Here is a 23,729-nt window from a genome sequence, read left to right as displayed (position 1 = left end):
ATTTGAATTCAACCATTGTGTTGCTGTGAACGGTCGATGTGTCTGTTTGAGTACTTCTTTAACAGAGATACATCATCATGGTAAAATGTGAGAACGATAAGAGAGACGAGGGTCAACAGCTGAAACAGATGGGGATGTCGCAACAAGCCTTTTAAAGGAGTTGTATTTACCATATTGATATTCCCAAAGGATATGTAAAGTCTGTGGGCCGAGCAGGAAACTCACGGATCCAGCTCTTATAAAACATCTATAGATTTATTGTGTGTTAGATTGAATACATAGTGGAGAACAGAAAGTCTACATTTACACCTGAAAAAGGAGACAAAGAAAACTGTTATGACTGTGGCCATTTGTTTCTGCCTGCTGTGTGTGTGTGTGTGTGTTTGTTTTAAAAAAAATTTACATGCAGAGGGGTTCGTGCCAGTCTGGTGGCAGCAGGCTTTTCCTCATCGTCCTCCTCTCCCAACCAGCCACACGTCTGTTCTGTCCAAACCTTGTTTTGAGTAGAGATAGTTTTGATGGTTAAGGGTGAACTCACTGCCAGTTTATGTAACATGTGGAATATCATCTTTGTAATTTTTGTTTCTGTATTTTGTTGTAATATGCAGTAATTTCACCGAAATCCCCCATTCATGTGTTGTTGGTATTGGGAGTACTGTATTAGGTTGTATTCTAGCGCCCTCTGCTGGCCATTAGCAGACACTGCTTAATTTCCCGTCTCTCGTCAGTCTGCATTTATCCTGACTGATAGTTACGTATTCAAGGCAGCGCGATCAGAAAGTGTGAATTTGAAGTTTGAATGTTGTTTAAGTGCACACAGCAGTGTATTCATGCTTAATATTGTTATTATAGATGAGTTGTGTGATTCTCTGTGGTTCTTTTTACCTGTAGAGATGAGTTGTTAAGGCTTAAAAAACTAGCTTAAACGCGTTAAGCCTGTAACGTTGTTTGGCTGGTTTTCATCATTTTGGCTGTACCGATGCCGCAACTGTTTTTCTGCTTTCTGCTGGTTACAGTGGTTGTGTAATACTAAAAGATGTCAGCAGAGGGCGCATAGCGGTTAGGAGGAACCTAAAGCCCCACAGAGGCAGCATTGCAGAATAAATCCTGCAGCCAGGTGGAAAGGAAGCTAATGTTGTCTGCCTCTGTGTTAATATGTACAGCGACCACCATAGCTTCAGCGGCAGCCGGGTTTCCAACCACTTGGACTAACACCCATCAAGTTAGGGGGCAATAAAACTCACATCAACTCCTCCTCAACTCCTTCTCCTGCTAATCAGCCTCCTCATCAGTTAACTCTGTTCACCTGGACTCTCAGCTGCAGCTTCTCCGTATCAATCAGTCCTGTTGTCTCAATCTTTACTTCATACCAGACCGTCCAGCAATAATTCACGGACTGATTCATATCAACATGTATAATTGTGAGATACCTACGTTTCTTTTGACTTATTGTTTTCTATTGATCTGTGTCAATTCTGACATCACCAGAATCTGGTCTTCCTCTCATCATCGAGATCTCAGCTCTGCCTTTATTCATCACCACCACCAGTATCTAGACTCTAACAGGGAATATACCATTATAGATATGATGACATCATGATGGGGTCTAATCACCACAGACTTTAACACATTTCTTCATTATATGCATGTTCAATAAAATAAATGTCACTTTAAAAAATGAATTCCCTCCTGATTGAACTCCTGTTATCTTCTTTTTCTGCAGTGTTGGTTTATTTCAGCTCTGAAAGAATCAGTTAGTCCAAAGTTCAGCTCACTGTAATATTTTAACCTGTTCATGTATTTCTAATTTAATTTAAATAACTTTTAACTATTGCTGAATCAGGCGATCTGTAATGAGCTGACAGCCAGTTTTGCTATCAATATATTGTAGTAAAATATCTAAGTGTATTTTTGCAAAACTGTAAGACTTTCATTAATCTGGGGTTCTGAGGGCTGAGAGATGTTTAGCAAGTTGCTGATTCACCAGTAGATGGAACATATAATAATGAGGAAGTTATTTATAAGATGAGGAAGTTGAGAGGTGTGTGCAGTCTGTCCCTGCCTTTATCAAACTGTCCTCTCTCTGATGTGTGCTGTTATGCTGCCCTCTGCTGGACACAGGAGAGAAACACAGACAACTTGTACAAACCTCAGTGACTTTGAGAGGAAGACTCTGACAGCAAAATAAAACACTTCCACACAGTTTCTTCTTCTGCACAGGATTTAACTGCAGTGATACTGTATAGCAGAGTAGTTTCATTCACCACAAAATGTCTTTTTATTCACTTTACAGCATCTGTTTTAGTCTCTGACATACATCCACATTTTATGTCTTTTAGGAAGAAAGTTGAGGACTAAATGATGGACTAAGTCACACGTTTAAAACAACATATCATGAACTTGTTATGAGGCTTTTAAAACAATTTTATTTGGTAATTATTCAAACACAGATCAGCCATCCAAAGTTCTTCACATGAAACTATGAAGGTAATAAAAAATCAAAGATATCAAAAGATAAAACAGTAGAAACAGTGAAAGAATATAATCAATGCAGATTTAAAAACAAGTTCAATCAATTCTAATTTAATACACTTATCATATTTTTGAATAAGCAACAGCAGTCAAAGGATTTTTACAAATATTCAATAAATGTAAAATATTCAGCAAATTAAAAAAGAGTAATATGAAATCAGGCTGTAACTGAATATTATTTTTCTGTTCATTTAAAACCTTGAAGCTAAAAGACACAATAAAATATTCAAGCTCACTATATTGAATTTTATGACTGCATCAATACATCTAATGAAAAACTATAGATACAGATATATTGAACATCACTGTAGATATATTTCCCTAACATTCAGTCTTGATACAGACTTGGTATCTTTACAAACTTTGAGATGTTCACTAGATTTTAAAGCTCTGTTGGTTTGAACAAAGTTTCTCTTCACATGTTTCTCATGATGGATCCATCGACTATGAAGAGATTAATGAATGAATAATGGGAGGATACTGAAGTTAATAGTAAAATCCAACTCTTCATTACACTGTAGATGTAAAACTTAATAATTAACACATGAAGTAAATTAATTGTTGGTGCTGCTCAATAAATTGCTGATCATAGAAACTAGATCAGGCAGTTTGATTGACAGGACAGATGATCAGAGGGACGGAGTTTTTACCACCATAATTAAAACTAGGACTTAAGAATGGGTAGAGTTTCTCAGTGAAGGAGCAGCCAGTAAAGGAGTAGATAAGAGCTGCAGCATCTACGTCATAAAAGGAGACCAGACCCTCCTCATAATCCACAAACACCCCCACCTTCTGAAGAGGAGACTTCAGATAGAGATCGACTGAAGGGTTATCAAGAGCTTTGTACTCATTTCCATTTCTCAACCATATAGTCCAGAAACCATACTGAGGGCTCAGTGGGATTTCTCCCTTCCTGTCAATCGACTCTCTGGCCACTCCTAAATCCCAATCAGTCTTCTCTTTAACTTGAACCTCAAAGTAAAATCTGCCTGAAGAGAAACTCTGCTTTCCAAACACATCAGCATAAAGTGTAAATCTCTCTGGGTTGTCTGGGAGATTCTTCTTCACATCACCATGATGTACTTGTTTCCCATCAGCAGACAGGATGAGTTTAGGATGTGCTGTATCAGGATCAAGAGTCACATCCACTGCATACTGCTGGACCCTCTTCAGCTCATCCTCAAACTGGTTCTTCATCTTTGTGCTGAGCGTCTCCTCCAGCTGAGCCACAGTTGTCCCCTCAGTTGTCCCTTCAGTTGTCCCCTCAGTTGTCCCCACAGTTGTTGTCTCATTATATGATGATGGATGGTGGAGGCTGATCACAGTCCCGTCTTTGGATGCCAACACAACAGAAATATTAGAGAGCAATCATTTCCAAAAACTTGAGATGAAACTGCTAAATATGTCACTTCCTGTCACAACAGGTAGACATTCACTCCAAATGACCATATTCTACTCACTGCCAACTCCTTTAGTTATATGTATATATTAATGAATTGAATTGAGCCTCACAGGGGATGAAGACACAACACACCAGAAACACCAGAATCCCCAGAAACACCAGACAGGTCTTCAGTTTGGTTCCAGCACAGACTCTTGGTTTGGCAGCTTGTTGCTCTGAGAATGTAAGTCAATGTAATTAATATACATGGTACCTAACTGAAAGAGAGCCCTGCAGCTGATTTCCTCTGTTTCCCCAAAAAAAGACAGCAGGTGGTGGAAAGAAGAGAATAATAAGTTGGTCTGTAAGTATGATCCAGACTTTTTATTAAAACACTGGAGCTTGGTCATGTTGGTTTGTTTAGAAATGGCTCCAAAGACTAACAACAGTGATCATGTTTTAAGAGAGCAGTTCTGTGTAAGGCAGACACTACTGAGCATGTGCAGCTTTGAGCAGATTACCTTCATGAACTTCAAGTAGAGAAAGAGGAGGAAGAAGAGGAGGAGGAGGAGTCAGACAGGAGGAAGGTCCTCCGTTCTCTGAAGTGCCCAGATCATCACTGAAATTCACTGAGAGAGATATTAGTAATTATTAATTAATAAAATATTATAATATGCTGTTTATGAATGACAATAATATTACAGTGTTAGTGTTAATAAAACTGATTTAAACTGAGAATGACTGTATCAGAGTGGAAGTGAAGACTCTTCCACTGTTCCTGTGACTGACCTTCTGGTCCTGAGCTGCTGTCTGATAAACTCTGCAGCAGATCATTCCTGTTGATCTTCTCTAAAAGCTTCTTGGTCGCCTCCACAGCTCCAGGAAGTTGGTAGGTCTGCACCATCAGATCCACGGTGTCTCGTCTCTCTGCATTCTGCAGCTGGGATGCTTTGATGGTTTGGTAGCCTTCCAGTCTTTCTTCCTTTAGGAGACACTTGAAGTCCTCGAATTCTTCATCTCTCAAATCCACCAGAGTTTTCAAGAGGTCTTCCTTTCGCACCATCTTTCCCTGTTAAAATTACAGAATATTTTCAACATGAAAGATTTGCCATTCCCACCAACACCAGTCCACAGTCAGACATTCACCTGTCATTGTGTTTAAGTTAAATGTATCACATGTATTGCAGGCTAAATGTGCTGTAAGGTTTAATTACAGTGAGCATTGAAGGACAATAACAATGTTTATGACTGACTGAGAAGTAAAGGCTTGGTTCAGATTTGTAAACTGGTAATGGAGTGTGGGGCTAGAAGAGCTGATAACGTTTAGTCAACAAGACTAAAAGAAATTGTGCCACAACATCAGTTGTGTAAATTTATTACATGTCACACTGTGTCAGACAGCACCAACAAAGTCTCAGTCACACTCTGTGTTTGACTGTTTGATATCAGTGTGAAGATTTTTGTCAGATTGTGTGATGAATGTGAATCATAAAGATAACTCACAGTCTGAGGTTCAGGAAGATGTGTTTAACACTCACAGAGAGACAACAGCTGTCTTTTTCCTGACTGAAGTCTTGTTGGTTGTAGATTCTTCTGCAGACTGAGAGAACTGAATCTGTGGAGTCTTTATGAGCCGGTCAGCAGAGCTGAGACACGAAGAGAGATGAACGTCTCAAACAGGAACTAAAACTACACATTTCCTCATGTGAGAGAAAAAGAACAGGATAGGTTAAAAGTATTCCAGTATGTTGTGTCTCTGCACAACTCGTGACACATTCAATTTACATTCAATTCACATGGACTATAAACCACCCAGCAAACATGCCCATGTGGGTCCCATAGTCATCTTGCCCTCTTGGACTTTGGACTGTGGGCAACCAACAGAAAACCCACATGGACCCAATCAGTGGTGAATAATTCCTACTTGATTATTGTCATGGTCATTTTTTCATTTTAGTCTGGATTTCCCCCTCTGGTCTACAGAATACAAGAGGTCTGCACATTCTGTGTCTATAAATACCAGTTTGTGTCTGTTTGCATCATATTGTAATTTTTTAAAATTTTGAACCCTGGTGCCCTGAGATATCTTCTGTTGTGGTTTGACGCCATATAAATAAAACTGAACTGAAATAAATTTAAGCTACACACAGATTTAACAAAAGGTTTAGAGTTCTGCTTCACATACTCTTTGTTTCTGGCCAAGTTTCCGTGACCTCAGTCAACATACGATCTGAGCTCAACCGCTGTATCTTTGTCTGTTGCCCAATAAAGCAACATGTGGTCTCAGACACCATCTTGAACATGAGCCCATCAGCCATTTTAAATCTTTTGAGTTTTGCCTGTTTTCACATGAACACACACACACACACACACACACACACACACACACACACACACACACACACACACACACACACTGTCTATTTAATGTCGTACAGGAGTGAATATTGCCAAACTATCCTCTACACATAACTCCAAAATCCTTCAACCTGTACTAACTATTAATATGGTAATTGTCCGTCCGTCCGTCTTCTTCCGTTTATCCGGGGTCGGGTAACGGGGGCAGCAGCCTAAGCAGAGAAGCCCAGACTTCCCTCTCCCCAGCCACTTGGTTCAGCTCAGCTCTCTCTTCACCACGACGGATCTGTGCAGAGTCCGCATTGCTGCAGACGCCGCACCGATCCGCCTGTCGATCTCACGCTCCATCCTTCCCTCACTCGTGAACAAGACCCCGATGTACTTGAACTCCTCCACTTGGGGAAGGATCTCATCCCCGACCCAGAGAGTGCACTCCACCCTTTTCTGGCTAAGGACCATGGACTCCGATTTGGAGGTGCTGATTCTCATCCCGGCTGCTTCACACTCTGCAGCGAACCAGTCCAGTGAGAGTTGGAGGTCACGGTTGGAGGTGACCCAATCCTGAGGTCACCAAACCAGCACCCCTCAACACCTCATTCTCATAATGAGACTCAATCAACTGGATACCTTTTTCCAGGTTAGCTCCCCTGAGGTTCACAAAGTATTTTCATAATAAGTTATCTCAAGGCCTCACAAAACTCAAGTTTTTCTCTATTTAGTAAATATTTGCAACCCAAACGAGAGATAATGAAAGGTGACAGAAAAAAACACCCTTCGGTATTATTAAATGTTTATATTTTTATAACAACCTAATTTAGTCTATACTATAGAGAGATGCCTGTGGAAAATATAATGCAGACACTGCTGAATTTTCTGGGGGAATGAGCCTAACAAATGAGATCAGGCTAAAGCGGTTCCATAAAGGCCGATCCACGTTCACGCAATCAAACTAATACAAGACAGGCAAGACAAGTATTCAGACTAATTGCGTGTGCACGCCATTCATGAGCAGCCCACAACGTCGAACACAGATCTAATGCATTCACAATCACAAAATCCACCACAAAAGAGCCACAGAGCAGCACACACTTCTGCTGAAGACATGAAGAATTTAAACATATAATCACAAAAAACTATAAATAAAATCCAAGAGAAAAGGCTGGACGGAAATAGCTGACTGATTGAATGGGTCTGATCTGTCTCTGAAGGTGCACTCTTGTTGCAGTGCTCTGTGTACTATAGCAGCTCTGTCATGTACAAGCTCCTCAATCAAGGGACACGTCTTCACTAACAGAGAAACAGGGCATGGGTTGAGGTCGTCATATAGACTGGACCTTAATCAATTAACAGAAAAAGGGAAAAGCCGAGACATGCATCCACTAAACACGTCTGAGTTGACTTTTTATACATTATTTTAAATGTACTAATCAACAACCAATACCTTTAAAACAGCGCTTCCTACCAGGAAAATAGCTTTTAAAGACATGTGGATTTAAATATTACAGATCTTGTCCAAACATTTTTGCCTACATACACACGTTAAGTTGACTATGTTTGCTTTATGGAACCGAATCTGCTGGAAAATGAGCCGGACTAACAAAATAAACTTGGCTTATTGGGTAATCCTGCATTAAGGAACAGGTAAGCCACACACAGAGATCACAATAAGACGGTTCATTCACATCACAATCACAAACAATCTGAAGAATAGCAGCTAATTAAACTTTAAAGTCACTCAGAGGAACAAATGACTCTGACTTTAAGCTGTTTAACTGTGTTGCAGTTCATCCCAGTTCTGAGGTGATACTGGAAACCAGTCACAGTTGGTTTGTATATTAGCTTGTGAAGAGAGACGTAAGTTTTGTGTTAATGCTGGTTGTTGAAACACAGTAAATATAATCAGCTGTACTCACCAGTGTTTGAGTCGGTCGTTGAGAATGAAGAGAAAAGAGTTGCGTCGACAGCAGCTCTTTGTGTTTCTGAGTCTATTTGTGGGTTTTCTCTTTTGCTGCTTGGTTATGAGGTTTTTACTTCCTCTTATCAACTTCCTCTTATCACTTGTTATTTTAATGTGAAGTGCTGACCTTTCCTCATTTCTTCATTATGTGCACGTTAAAGCACTTTCAATGAGCTGACGGTAAATTCTGCTTTAAATTTTGGTCAAATCTAATTACATTGAATCTGATGCAGTCTAATCTGACATACTCTGAATTAGATTGGATCAAATGTATTATTGTTATGTTAGATCTCAGCGTTATAATTATCATTATAAATGAACACCTGAACATACAGTACCTAAGCAACCACTTGATAACATCCTGATCGCTGTTGGCTTTTAACAGTTTCAGATTAGGTAATTCAGATTGAGGGCTTTTCAGAAGAGCAGAAATGTTAAAGATGATAACAGTGAGTCCAGAATAAGAGAAATGCAATCCAGCGTAATGTAATACAGGAGACATATGCTCCACAAGGCCTATGCTCATCTGGATGTGTCAGGAGGTTATGTAAGGAGTCTTCTCTTTGACTTTTCAAGTGCATTTAACACCATCCAACCTTCTTTATTGAGAGACAAGCTTGAGGTGATAGGGCTGGATCCTAACATCACCAGCTGGATTACTGACTATTTGACTGGACGACCACAGTTTGTTCACCTGGGGGGAAAAGTGTCTCCAGGATGGTGATGAGCAGCACTGGGGCTCCTCAGGACTGGAAGCTGTAAATTTCACATGGGATCTGCAGGGAACTCCAAACCCCCCCACGTCTCGGAAATCATCACTATTACCCTCAAACTGCCACATCACGCTGCCTAGACATTCTCCATATGTCATCATAGAACAGGTTAATGTCACTTTATCATCAGCATCCTTCTGTTCATCAACTGGGGAAATATTGTGAGAAAAAGACAACAAGAGTAAAATTAGCTTCTAACAAGACAGTTGGAGCTGAAAACTTAAAGAAATGAATACTTACTGGTAACAACAGACGGATAAACCACAGAGTCTGGGCCTTGTTGTTGTCCTGATGTGTTGAACTGTTTGCAGACGTAACAACCAACATCGTTAAATGTGACATGTGTTATAACCAGAGAGCAGTCTGCTGTAACACTCAGTCTGTCTGATTTATCGTTGACATTGTTATTAATATTTCCAAGGGTAATCAGCTCTACTTCTGGTGACCCTTGTCCTTGCCTGTACATCCAGGTAGTACTGTCACATTTGTCCTGACCCTCTATCACATTTTTACAAGGCAAAGTGGCGTCATTTCCATCTCTGACAATGATGTAGTCATCTTGTCCTGTTACTGCTGCTGAGAAGACGACAGAGGGAAACATGAAAAATGAGCTTTAATGAGGAAATAACTGTAAATATGTATTATTTGTATCCTTACCTCTAAACTGAAGAAGCACAATCAGAAATGAAGATATTGTAATCCATTTGAATTCAACCATTGTGTTGCTGTGAACGGTCAACGTGTCTGTTCGAGTACTTCTTTAACAGAGATACATCATCATGGTAAAATGTGAGAACGATAAGAGAGATGAAGGGTCAACAGCTGAAACAGATGGGGATGTCGCAACAAGCCTTTTAAAGGAGTTGTATTTACCATATCGATATCCCCAAAGGATATGTAAAGTCTGTGGGCCGAGCAGGAAACTCATGGATCCAGCTCTTATAAATCATCTATAGATTTATTGTGTGTTAGATTGAATACATAGTGGAGAACAGAAAGTTTAAATTTACACCTGGAAAAAGGAGACAAAGAAAACTGTTATGACTGTGGCCATTTGTTTCTTTTACATGCAGATAGGTGTGCACCATGATGCGGCATGAAGCAGGCTTTTCCTCGTCGTCCTCCTCTCCCAACCAGCCACACTTCTGTTCTGTCCAAACCTTGTTTTGAGTAGAGATAGTTTTGATGGTTAAGGGTGAACTCACTGCCAGTTTATGTAACATGTGGAATATCATCTTTGTAATTTTTGTCTCTGTATTTTGTTGTAATATGCAGTAATTTCACCGAAATCCCCCATTGTTGTGTTGTTGGTATTGGGAGTACTGTATTAGGTTGTATTCTAGCGCCCTCTGCTGGCCATTAGCAGACACTGCTTCATTTCCCGTCTCTCGTCAGTCTGCATTTATCCTGACTGAGAGTTACGTATTCAAGGCAGCGCGATCATAAAGTGTGAATTTGAAGTTTGAATGTTGTTTAAGTGCACACAGCAGTGTATTCATGCTTAATATTGTTATTATAGATGAGTTGTGTAATTCTCTGTGGTTCTTTTTACCTGTAGAGATGAGTTTTTAAGGCTTAAAAAACTAGCTTAAACACGTTTAGCCTGTAACGTTGTGTGGCTGGTTTTCATCATTTTGGCTGTACCGATGCCACAACTGTTTTTCTGCTTTCTGCTGGTTACAGTGGTTGTGTAATACTAAAAGCTGTCAGCAGAGGGCGCATAGCGGTTAGGAGGAACCTAAAACCCCACAGAGGCAGCGCTGCAGAATAAATTCTGCAGCCAGGTGGAAAGGAAGCTAATGTTGTCTGCCTCTGTGTTAATATGTACAGCGACCACCATAGCTTCAGCGGCAGCCGGGTTTCCAACCACTTCTCCTAACACCCATCAAGTTAGGGGACAAAAAAACTCACATCAACTCCTCCTCAACTCCTCCTCCTGCTAATCAGCCTCCTCATCAGTTAACTCTGTTCACCTGGACTCTCAGCTGCAGCTTCTCCGTATCAATCAGTCCTGTTGTCTCAATCTTTACTTCATGCCAGACCGTCCAGCAATAATTCACGGACTGATTCATATCAACATGTATAATTGTGAGATACCTACGTTTCTTTTGACTTATTGTTTTCTATTGATCTGTGTAAATTCTGAGATCACCAGAATCTGGTCTTCCTCTCATCATCCAGATCTCAGCTCTGCCTTTATTCATCACCACCACCAGTATCTAGACTCTAACAGGGGATATACCATTATAGATATGATGATATCATGATGGGGTCTGATCGCCACAGACTTTACCACATTTCTTCATTATCTGCATGTTCAATAAAAATAAATGTCACTTAAAAGAAATGAATTCCCTCCTGATTGAACTCCTGTTATCTTCTTTTTCTACAGTGTTGGTTTATTTCAGCTCTGAAAGAATCAGTCAGTCCAAAGTTCAGCTCACTGTAATATTTTAACCTGTTCATGTATTTCTAATTTTATTTCCTCCTTTCTTTTAACTGTTGCTGAATCAGGCGATCTGTAATGAGCTGACAGCCAGTTCTGCTATCAATATATTGTAGTAAAATATCTAAGTGTATTTTTGAAAAACTGCAAGACTTTAATTAATCTGGGGTTCTGAGGGCTGAGAGATGTTTAGCAAGTTGCTGTTTCACCAGTAGATGGAACATATAATAATGAGGAAGTTATTTATAAGATGAGGAAGTTGAGAGGTGTGTGCAGTCTGTCCCTGCCTTCATCAAACTGTCCTCTCTCTGATGTGTGCTGTTATGCTGCCCTCTGCTGGACACAGGAGGGAAACACAGACAACTTGTACAAACCTCAGTGACTTTGAGAGGAAGACTCTGATAGCAAAATAAAACACTTCCACACACAGTTTTTTCTTCTGCACAGGATTTAACTGCAGTGATACTGTATAGCAGAGTAGTTTCATTCACCACAAAATATCTTTTCATCACTTTACAGCATCTGTTTTAGTCTCTGACATACATCCACATTTTCTGTCTTTTAGGAATAAAGTTGAGGACTAAATGATGGACTAAGTCACATGTTTAAAATTACATCATGAACTTATTTTGAGGCTTTTTAAACAATTTTATTTGGTAATTATTCAAACACAGATCAGCCATCCAAAGTTCTTCACATGAAACTATGAAGGTAATAAAAAATTAAAGATATCAAAAGTAAAACAGTAGAAACAATCAAAGAATATAATCAATGAAGATTTAAAAACAAGTTCAATCAATTCTAATTTAATACACGTATCATATTTTTGAATAAGCAACAGCATTCAAAGGATCACACAATAAAATATTCAAGCTCACTATATTGAATTTTATGGCTGCATCAATACATCTAATGAAAAACTATAGATATAGATATATTGAACATCACTGTAGATATATTTACCTAACATTCAGTCTTGATACAGACTTGGTATCTTTACAAACTTTGAGATGTTCACTAGATTTTAAAAGCTCTGTTGGTTTGAACAACGTTTCTCTTCACACGTTTCTCATGATGGATCCATCAACTATGAAGAGATTAATGAATGAATAATGGGAGGATACTGAAGTTAATAGTAAAATCCAACTCTTCATTACACTGTAGATGTAAAACTTAATAATTAACACATGAAATAAATTAACTGTTGGTGCTGCTCAATAAATTGCTGATCATAGAAACTAGATCAGGCAGCTTGATTGACACGACAGATGATCAGAGGGGCAGAGTTTTTACCACCATCGTTACTAGAGGGACTGAAGAATGGGTAGAGTTTCTCAGTGAAGGAGCAGCCAGTAAAGGAGTAGATAAGAGCTGCAGCATCTACGTCATAAAAGGAGACCAGACCCTCCTCATAATCCACAAACACCCCCACCTTCTGAGGAGGAGACTGCAGAGAGAGAATGGCATCAGGCCCAGCAAGAGCTTTGTACTCATTTCCATTTCTCAACCATATAGTCCAGTAACCATTCTGAGGGCTCAGTGGGACTTTTCCCTTCCTGTTGATCGACTCTCTGGCCACTCCTAAATCCCAGTCAGTCTTCTCTTGAACCTGAACCTCAAAGTAAAATCTGCCTGAAGACAAACTCTGCTTTCCTAAAACATTAGCGCCACGAGAAAATCTCTCTGGGTTATCTGGGAGATTCTTCGTCACATCAGTATCATATACTTGTTTCCCATCAGCAGACAGGATGAGATCAGGATGTGCTGTATCAGGATCAAGAGTCACATCCACTGCATACTGCTGGACTCTCTTCAGCTCAGCCACAGTTGTTGTCTCATTATATGGTGATGGATGGTGGATGCTGATCACAGTCCCGTCTTTGGATGCCAACACTACAGAAATAGAGCAATCATTTCCAAAACTTGAGATGAACTTCCTGTCACAACATGTAGACATTCACTTCAAATGACCATATTCTACTCACGGCCATCTCCTTTAGTTATATGTATATATTAATGAATTGAATTGAGCCTCACAGCGGATGAAGACACGACACACCAGGATCACCAGAAACACCAGAATCCCCAGAAACACCAGACAGGCCTTCAGTTTGGTTCCAGCACAGACTCTTGGTTTGGCAGCTTGTTGCTCTGAGAATGTAAGTCAATGTAATTAATATACATTGTACCTAACTGAAAGAGAGCCCTGCAGCTGATTTCCGCTGTTTTCCCACAAAAAGACAGCAGGTGGTAGGAGGAAGAGAATAATAAGTTGGTCTGTAAGTATGATCCAGACTTTTTATTAAAACACTGGAGCTTGGTCATGTTGGTTTGTTTAGAAATGGCTCCAAATACTAACAACAGTGATCATGTTTTCAGAGAGTAGTTCTGTGTAAGGCAGACACTACTGAGCATGTGCAGTTTTGAGCAGATTTACCTTCATGAGCTTCAAGTAGAGGAAGACGAGTAGGAGGAAGAGGAGGAGGAAGAGTCGGATGGGAGGAAGGTCCTCTGTTCTCTGAAGCGCCCAGATCATCACTGAAATTCACTGAGAGGGATATCAGTAATTAATAATTAATAAAATATTATAATATGCTGTTTATGAATGACAATAATATTACAGCGTTAGTGTCAATAAAACTGATTTAAACTGAGAATGATTGTATCAGAGTGGAAGTGAAGACTCTTCCACTCTTTCTGTGACTGACCTTCTGGTCCTGAGCTGATGTCTGATAAACTCTGCAGCAGATCATTCCTGTTGATCGTCTTTAAAAGCTTCTTGGTCGCCTCCACAGCTCCAGGAAGTTGGTAGGTCTTCACCATCAGATCCACGGTGTCTCTTCTTTCTGCATTCTGCAGCTGGGATGCTTTGATGGTTTGGTGTCCTGCCAGACTTTCATACTTTAGGAGACACTTGAAGTCCTCGAATTCTTCATCTCTCAAACCTTCCAGAGTTTTCAAGAGGTCTTCCTTTCTCACCATCTTTTCCTGTTAAATTTACAGAATATTTTCAACATGAAAGATTTGCCATTCCCACAAAGTCAGCCAGACTTTCACCTGTCCTTGTGTTTAAGTCTCTGATCCTTCCTGCTTCCCTTTTTGATTCTACTGTCTGCCAACTAACCTTTGCCTTGAGTTAAAAACTCTTTAAATGTTCATCTTACCTGTTGCTTAGTCTTACTTGTTAGTCCAAAATATACCTACCAGAAACATAAAAAATGAAAATCATAAATGTATCACATGTATTGAAAGCTAAATGTGCTCTAAAGTTTAATTACAGTGAGAATTGAAGGACAATAATAATGTTTAGAGTAAAGTCTTGGTTCACTGGTATTGGAGTGTGGGGCTAGAAGAGCTGATAACTTTCAGTCAACAAGACTAAAAGAAATTGTGCCACAACATCAGTTTTGTAAGTTTATTACATGTCACACTTTGTCAGACAGCACCAACAAAGTCTCAGTCACAATCTGTGTTTGACTGTTTGATATCAGTTTGAAGATTTTTGTCAGATTGTGTGATGAATGTGAATCATAAATGGAACTCACAGTCTGACATTCAGGAAGATGTGTTTAACACTCACAGAGAGACAATAGCTGTCTTTTTCCTGACTGAAGTCTTGTTGGTTGTAGATTCTTCTGCAGACTGAGAGAACTGAATCTGTGGAGTCTTTATGAGCCGGTCAGCAGAGCTAAGAGACATGAAGAGAGATGAACGTCTCAAACAGGAAATAAAACTACACATTTCCTCGTGTGAGAGAAAAAGAGCATGATAGTTTAAAAGTAGTCCAGTATGTTGTGTCTCTGCACAACTCGTGACACATTCAATTAACATTCAATTCACATGGACTATAAACCACCCAGCAAACATGCCCATGTGGGTCCCATAGTCATCGTGCCCTCTTGGACTTTGGACTGTGGGCAACCAACAGAAAACCCACATGGACCCAATCAGTGGTGAATAATTCCTACTTGATTATTGTCATGGTCATTTATTCATTTTAGTCTGGATTTCCCCCTCTGGTCTACAGAATACAAGAGGTGTGCACATTCTGTGTCTATAAATACCAGTTTGTGTCTGTTTGCATCATATTGTCATTTTTTAAAATTTTGAACCCTGGTGCCCTGAGATAACTTCTGTTGTGGTTTGAGGCCATATAAATAAAACTGAACTGAAATAAATTTAAGCTACACACAGATTTAACAAAAGGTTTAGAGTTCTGCTTCACATACTCTTTGTTTCTGGCCAAGTTTCCGTGACCTCAGTCAACATACGATCTGAGCTCAACTGCTGTGTCTTTGTCTGTTGCCCAATAAAGCAACATGTGGTCTCAGACACCATCTTGAACATGAGTCCATCAGCCATTTTAAATATTTTGAGTTTTGCCTGTTTTCACATGAACACACACACACACACACACACACACACACACACACTGTCTATTTAATGTTGTACAGGAGTGAATATTGCCAAACTCTCCTTTATACTTAACTCCAAAATCCTTCAACCTGTAATAACTATTGATATGGTAATTGTCCGTCCGTCCGTCTTCTTCCGTTTATCCGGGGTCGGGTAACGGGGGCAGCAACCTAAGCAGGGAAGCCCAGACTTCCCTCTCCCCAGCCACTTGGTTCAGCTCAGCTCTCTCTTCACCACGATGGATCTGTGCAGAGTCTGCATTGCTGCAGACGCCGCACCAATCGGCCTGTCGATCTCACGCTCCATCCTTCCCTCACTCGTGAACAAGACCCCGAGGTACTTGAACTCCTCCACTTGGGGCAGGATCTCATCCCCGACCCGGAGAGTGCACTCCACCCTTTTCCGGGTTGAGGACCATGGACTCGGATTTGGAGGTGCTGATTCTTATCCCGGCTGCTTCACACTCTGCAGTGAACCAGTCCAGTGAGAGTTGGAGGTCACGGTTGGAGGTGACCCAATCCTGAGGTCACCAAACCAGCACCCCTCAATGCCCTGGCTGCACTTAGAAATCCTGTCCATAAAGATAATGAACAGAATTGGTGACAAAGGGCAGCCCTAGCGGAGTCCAACCCTCACCGGAAACGAGTCCGACTTATTACCAGCAATGCGGACCAAGCTCTGACACCGGTCATACAGGGAACGAACAGGCTCCTAGGGTCATTGGGACACGCAAACCCCTCCACCACAATAAGGTAGTAGCTCAGGGAGGGGTATGGTTATTGTGTTTGCAGTTATATAGTATAACTTATTATATTTATTGAGACTGAATCATTCTCATTATGAGAGTCAATCAATTGGATACCTTTTTCCAGGTTAGCTCCCCTGAGGTTTACAAACTATTTTCACAGTAAGTTATCTCAAGGCCTCACAAAACTCAAGTTGTTCTCTATTTAGTAAATATTTGCAACCAAAACGAGAGATAATGAAAGGTGACAGTGTGGCAGTATTGCTGAGCCTATGCATTGTACGATCTTGAACGCACCCCGATGGCCTGTTAGCCTATCCCAGGGCAGAGGCCCGTATTTAGGACGGCTCTCTCTTGCTCTCTAGCTGCCACATCACTTCCGGGTAAGAGGTCGTTCTTCCTCTCCGCTACAGCATGTGTGCTGCTGCAGGTGTTGCTCTGTGTTGTTCATGAGCTCTCCTTTGGCGTGGTAAGTGTCCCCTCTCTCTGCATAGTGGTGGTTGTGTTCAACAGCTAATGCTAGTGTGGTCATAGGAAATGCTGATGTCCGGATCTGTCGCGCTCCTCCTCCTGCCTGTATGAGTGTGTGTGCGCCTCCATTTCTGCTACAGGTACATTTGTCTCTCCCGCAACTGTATCATTTTCAGTTTAAATTGAATAGTGCTAACATTATGTTTTGGTCAGGTGGAACCACAGATCGGACTGCTGCTGCTTTGTCTCGGCTCTTTTTGCCTGCTTGCTGCTGCTCTGTTTGTTTGGCTGCTGCTTTGCTGCTGCTCTGCTGTGCGGCCTACTAAGGCGGCGTTTTGACTGCGGCCTTCTCTCAACGAACAATTAAGCTGCTGGCTCTCCATTAAAAGACTCTTGCTGCAGTCTGGTTGCCACAGCAGCTTTGCATGGCATAGCCACGCATGCTTGGGCTAAGTGACTCCGTGTTTTTATTTGTTCCGTTGTATGAGTGTGAGGTGTGGGTTGTATGAATTAATTTGGGTTATTTGCATAGGTTTATTTATTTTCTTTTGATTTTGTTTTTTGTGTTTAATTATATTGTGTATTTTCTTTGAATTAAGTGTTTTAATTAAGGGTTTAGTTATTTTATATTTTACATAAATATATTTATATTCATTTCTGTTTCTAAATTTGATTTGTTTATTTAGTGTTTTGTTTGAGTTGCAACCCCTCCATTAATTATTTTATCTTTGTTTCAATGTCGGAGGCCGGTGGTGGTGGCGGTGACTGGTGGTGGTGTCTCCCCTTCGTTGGTGTGCTGTGCTCTTTGGTGGTGGATACTTCAGTGTGTGTGTGTGGGTGACTTTTATTTTATTTTATTCTATTTTGGGTGAACTACTCCCGTCTACTACTTATCCACCCGGTAAGCCTCTGACCTGACTTAGTTTCCTTCCTTTGGTGTGAGTGAGTTTGATGATATTATTTTAAATAATTGTAAATAAAAAAATTATTTTTATACCTTGAACCACGTCTCAAAGCCTATTGAATAGAGCGAACCTGTGTCTACTCCCTGGGTGAAATTCCCAGGGTGGCGTTGTCGTGCAACCTTTTAAATTTCTGGAAGATTTGACACCTGACAGAAATTTACCCTTCGGTATTATTAAATGTTTATATTTTTATAACAACCTAATTTAGTCTATACTATAGAGAGATGCCTGTGGAAAATATAATGCAGACACTGCTGAATGTTCTGGGGGAATGAGCCTAACAAATGAGATCAGGCTAAAGCGGTTCCATAAAGGCCGATCCACGTTCACGCAATCAAACTAATTCAACACAGGCTCAAGTATTCAGACTAATTGCGTGTGCACGCCATTCATGAGCAGCCCACAACGTCGAACACAGATCTAAATAAAATCCAAGAGAAAAGGCTGGACGGAAATAGCTGATTGATTGAATGGGTCTGATCTGTCTCTGAAGGTGCGCTCTTGTTGCAGTGCCCTGTGTACTATAGCAGCTCTGTCATGTACAAGCTCCTCAATCAAGGGACACGTCTTCACTAACAGAGAAACAGGGCATGGGTTGAGGTCATTACATAGACTGGACCTTTTTTCAATTAACAGAAAAAGGGAAAAGCTGAGACATGCATCCACTAAACACGTCTTAGTTGACTTTTTATACATTATTTTAAATGTACTAATCAACAACCAATACCTTTTAAAACAGCACTTCCTACCAGGAAAATAGCAGTTAAAGACATGTGGATTTAAGTATTACATATCTTACACATTAAGTTGACTATGTGTTGGAATTATCGTATATAAGTTATCCCATATTTACCCTTTCTATAATCATTAGTCTTTATAGTCTACAAGCGTGCTGTTTTAAAGTTGTTTTTCAGGACCTGTGACCCTGCTCAAGACGTCTTGGAAGTTCTGTGACCAACCTGTGACCCTGCTGAGGAAGTCCTGGAAGTGTGTGACCACCATTGATTAACTTGTGACTCTGATCAGAAAATCTTTAAACTGTGTGTGACTGACTTGTGACCCCCACTCCTTAGAGCAAAAATGACTATGTAAATTAGGGAAATCCTGAAACCAATAAAAAAAGGGTTCGGCAAGGTTTGCTCAGAACGAGTTGGAGATTGAAACTGAGCAGATCTCTGGCGTTCTCCTTGCAAGTAGAAACTCTAATCCTGTTGTCTTGTCTCCTTTGTTTGATATTTTAAGTGTTTCAGGTTGCCTGAACCTGACACTGTTTGCTTTATGGAACCATATTCTCTCCGAATCTGCTGGAAAATGAGCAAGAATAACAAAATAAGCCTGGCTTATTGGGTAATCGTGCTTTATGGAACAGGTAAGCCACACACAGAGATCACAATAAGACGGTTCATTCACATCACAATCACAAACAATCTGAAGAATAGCAGCTAGTTAAACTTTAATGGATTTAAATATTACAGATCTTGTCCAAACATTTTTGCATACATACACACGTTAAGTTGACTATGTTTGCTTTATGGAACCGAATCTGCTGGAAAATGAGCCAGACTAACAAAATAAGCCTGGCTTATTGGGTAATCGTGCTTTATGGAACAGGTAAGCCACACACAGAGATCACAATAAGACGGTTCATTCACATCACAATCACAAACAATCTGAAGAATAGCAGCTAATTAAACTTTAAAGTCACTCAGAGGAACAAATGACTCTGACTTTAAGCTGTTTAACTGTGTTGCAGTTCATCCCAGTACTGAGGTGATACTGGAAACCAGTCACAGTTGGTTTGTATATTAGCTTGTGAGGAGAGACGTAAGTTTTGTGTTAATGCTGGTTGTTGAAACACAGTAAATATAATCAGCTGTACTCACCAGTGTTTGAGTCGGTCGTTGAGAATGAAGTAAAAAGAGTTGCGTCGACAGCAGCTCTTCGTGTTTCTAAGTCTATTTGTATCGATATGTCTATGTATTTATGCAACTGGTATGTTCCAATAGCTAGGCACATGCATGCTGTACGTGGGGTCTGTGGTAGCGCGTGTATGATCAGCGCTTCCTGTGGTTAGAGGCTTACTGAAAGCATCACAACGCAGAAGATGCTTCCTGTTGCAGAATTGCTTCTTTAAACTTAGTCTGTAGAGCAAAAGTTAAAATAGACTTTAATTCTCATTGCACATTGCATTGCTTGATAAATGGTGAAAGTTGGATTGTGAGCGAAACCTCCATCTGGTCTGGTGATAGAAGTGGATAAGAGAGGACTTGCCTAAGAGTGCCAGGCTGTAGTCAGATGGGACTAGGGCTGTGGCTGCCTGGTTCGCTGAGGGCTTAGGAACACCAAAGACTGAGGATTTGTGAACAGTTCAATGTCAGCCAGTTATGAAATTTAGACTTGAGATATAGATATATATAGATATAGATATCGATATAGACATAGAACACCCTTTCAAAGGTGGAGGTGGGGATGTGGGGATGACCAGTTCCTCTCCTTGACCTACTATTTTCAATGTTAACCACTGAGCCAGCAGCCGAGTTAGCTGCCGAGCTAGCAGCTGAGTTAGCAGGTGAGCTAGCGGCAGAAAGCTCTCAAACGTAGCGTCCATTTTTCTGGTAGAGGTGGTGACTTTGATTGACAGGTGACACTTGGTAGGGGGCGGGGCTTCAACGGACTCGGCGGTCACGCCCACAGCGTTTGGGAGCAGAGAAAGAGGCTGATTTTTACACAACTTTGTAGCCTAATTATTATTATTCTATTTTTATTATTCTATTTGTTATACACTTGGTTTGATATTCACTCAAATAGTTGAAGCACCTAATAGGTTTATACATTTAATGTCAAATGAATGTTGAATATTAAACTAACTTAATATCGCTTGAAAGTCATTTTGAACCTTTCGTATAGGACATCAAAAGGATTGCATCTATCACTAAAAGCCCTTGCTCTCCTAAACGCTCCTCTCACGATCCGTGCACCAATGTCGGCAGGATCTTCTTATAATCTGAAGAACATCCAGAACATAACCTGCTCCGGAGCAGGTTAGCCGTTCAGCTTAAGTTACCATGGTGATTTACCCCGGTAAGAAGTGAACCAGCTTCGTAGTACGGAAAACCCAGAGTTAACCCTGAAGTTACCTCGATAAGAGAAAATCCAGCTTCGTAGTACAGGCCTCTGCTCTGTGATCTGTGTCATGGTTAGCAGCTCTGAACTCAACTAAAGGTTTTTAATAACTGTGACTTAGATAACAAGGCTTCATAGACGACCTCTGACCTTCTCATGTAACCGTAGCCGTCTGCTAAGTTTTGTGTTAATGCTGGTTGTTGAAACACAGTAAATATTATCAGGTTTACTCACCAGTGTTTGAGTCAGTTGTTGAGAAAGAAGTGAAGAACTCAGATTGTTTCTTCAGACAGATGAGAGTTGTCGACAGCAGCTCCTCGTGTTTCTGACAGACTAAGTTTTATTTGAGGAATTGAAACGTTTCTCTTTTGTAGTGATGCTCCACCTCTTACTGCAGCCTGTTCATTTCCTGTTGCTATCTGTCACTTCAGTGTGAAGTGTGAATCATCCTCTCATCTCAGCCCTGTCTTCATTCTAACCCTGACCCTTACTGCAGCCTGTTCATTTCCTGTTGTTTGTCACATTAGTGTGAAGTGTGAATCATCCTCTCATCTCAGTATCTAGACTCCAACAGGGGATACTCCTTTATAAATAAGATGACATCACAATGGGACAATAAAATAAGTGTCACTAAAAATGATTTCTCTCCTGATTGAACTTGTTATCTTCGTTTATCTGTTGGTTTATTGTATCTCACAGAACAGTTTTCAGAATCAGATATCAGGTCTTCTGCAGCTCTGAAATAACCAGTCCGTCCAAAGTTCAAACCTCAGTGACTTTAATGCACTTGTGCATGCACACACGCATGTGACATGAACACACAGATTGAAAAACACACGCACACACATGCACACACACACACACACACACACACACACACACACACACACACACACACACACATACTCATTAAGACTTCATGCATGCGTGCACATAGACACACACACCTATATACATTATACACAGTATTGCCATGAATTAGGGAACATACACATGTACACATGTGCACATATACACTTATGCAACACATGTAAAATGATTTAAATGATGCACATGTCGTGTGATCATGTCACTATTTATTATGTGTCAATTTAACAAATGTACTGTTGGTGATGGTATGAGGATATGATGTTATGACCAATTTTAAGCAGGAAATGTAACAAAGCCTCTGGTCCTCCTGTTGGTAAAATGTCCACAGAGGATCTCCGCCTAGCCCTCCGGATAAAGGAGGTGGAGACTCGAAATAAACAGCTTGAGGTGCAAGCAATGCATCTCTATGTGAGGGCTCTGTAGCTTGCCTCCACTCCACTGTCTCTTAACCAGAACACACTCTCTGCCTCTGCTGGGTTTGACATCAGTAAACATATTGCATTAAAGCTGCAAGCAGCGTTGGGCCGGACCCTTGTGCTCATCAGGTTTCTGTTAGGGGCATTTAGACTCTGTAATAAGTAGATATACATTACACACACTCACACATACACACACACACACATACATACAGACACTCACACACACTCACACATACACACTCATACACACTCACACATACACACACAAACTCACAAACACACTCACACACACACACACTCTCTCTCTCTCTCTCTCTCTCTCCCTGGTCTTGCACTAACATAGTATTGGTGGTAATATACACGCACAAACACACCAATTTTCACCAAACAAGTCAGAGCAACATTTGCACAGCAGATATATTTACATTGGAGTGAACAAAAATATGCTCACAAAAAAACAATGTCCATCCATCTTCTACCACTTATCCTGGTTGGGTCGTGGGGGCAGCTGCCTAAGCAGGGAAGCCTAGACTTCCCTCTCCACAGCCACTTCCAGTTCTTCCCTATTCGGTAGCGGAGTGTTGAAAATGACCGCTCACAGGCTACCTGAGTTATTGACAGGGTCAGCAAAGACTTGTATGCCAACCAGGAGCTCCAGTCCTCTGAAATGAGGCCAACCAGGAAGTAACTTAGAGCTGCATTCTATCAAAAGGCCACCAGGGGGCGACCGTCTCTATACAAGTCAATGGAGAATTCACCAACTTCTCACTTGATTTCTAACCTCAGTAAACGTTTTCAAAATGTGTTTATGGTCTCAATCGCTAGTTTAAAGCCTTCTTCAATGCAGTATGATGTTCATTTGGGACATTTTGGCCTCCCTGATTTTATATGTGACGATAAAGCAGGGTATGTATTAGGGCGTGGCTACGTCCTGATTGACAGGTTGATTCACAGCAATTTCTTGAACTTCAGTGGCCTTTATGACAAATTTCAATCAGGCTTCCGACCTCACCACAGTACAGAAACAGCTCTTATTAGAGTGTTAAATGACATAAGGTTGAACACTGACTCAGGCAAGGTGTCAGCCATAGCTTCAGCGGCATCCATCAAGTTAGGGGGCAATAAAACTCACATCAACATGTATAATTGTGAGATACCTACGTTTCTTTTGACTTATTGTTTTCTATTGATCTGTGTCAATTCTGAGATCACCAGAATCTGGTCTTCCTCTCATCATCCAGATCTCAGCTCTGCCTTTATTCATCACCACCAC

General features: G+C 40.7%; 2 protein-coding genes across 2 annotated transcripts in view; both read right to left on the bottom strand.

Moving 5' to 3' along the window:
* Positions 1–3,132: 3,132 nt before the first annotated feature.
* LOC128378518 (E3 ubiquitin-protein ligase TRIM39-like) lies at positions 3,133–5,661 on the bottom strand. Its single transcript, XM_053338079.1, has 5 exons — positions 5,452–5,661; positions 4,703–4,982; positions 4,435–4,542; positions 4,045–4,149; positions 3,133–3,863 (listed from the first exon to the last, which is right to left on the bottom strand). Exons 2-5 carry the CDS (start codon positions 4,974–4,976, stop codon positions 3,133–3,135), a joined length of 1,218 nt encoding a protein of 405 aa, XP_053194054.1. The 5' UTR covers positions 4,977–4,982; positions 5,452–5,661.
* Positions 5,662–8,829: 3,168 nt separating this feature from the next.
* The window catches only part of LOC128378512 (uncharacterized), a 64,258-nt gene continuing 49,358 nt past the window's right edge, over positions 8,830–23,729 (bottom strand). Inside the window, exon 3 of the mRNA XM_053338065.1 lies at positions 8,830–9,149. Within this exon, the coding sequence (XP_053194040.1) occupies positions 8,830–9,149 (320 nt within the window). The remainder of the gene's footprint in view (positions 9,150–23,729) is intronic.

The sequence above is a fragment of the Scomber japonicus genome, chromosome 2 (genome assembly GCF_027409825.1).
Source record: "Scomber japonicus isolate fScoJap1 chromosome 2, fScoJap1.pri, whole genome shotgun sequence".
Lineage (NCBI taxonomy): Eukaryota > Metazoa > Chordata > Actinopteri > Scombriformes > Scombridae > Scomber > Scomber japonicus.
The sequence above is the reverse complement of the archived record's forward strand: the minus strand, read 5'-3'. Positions and strand labels throughout refer to the sequence as shown.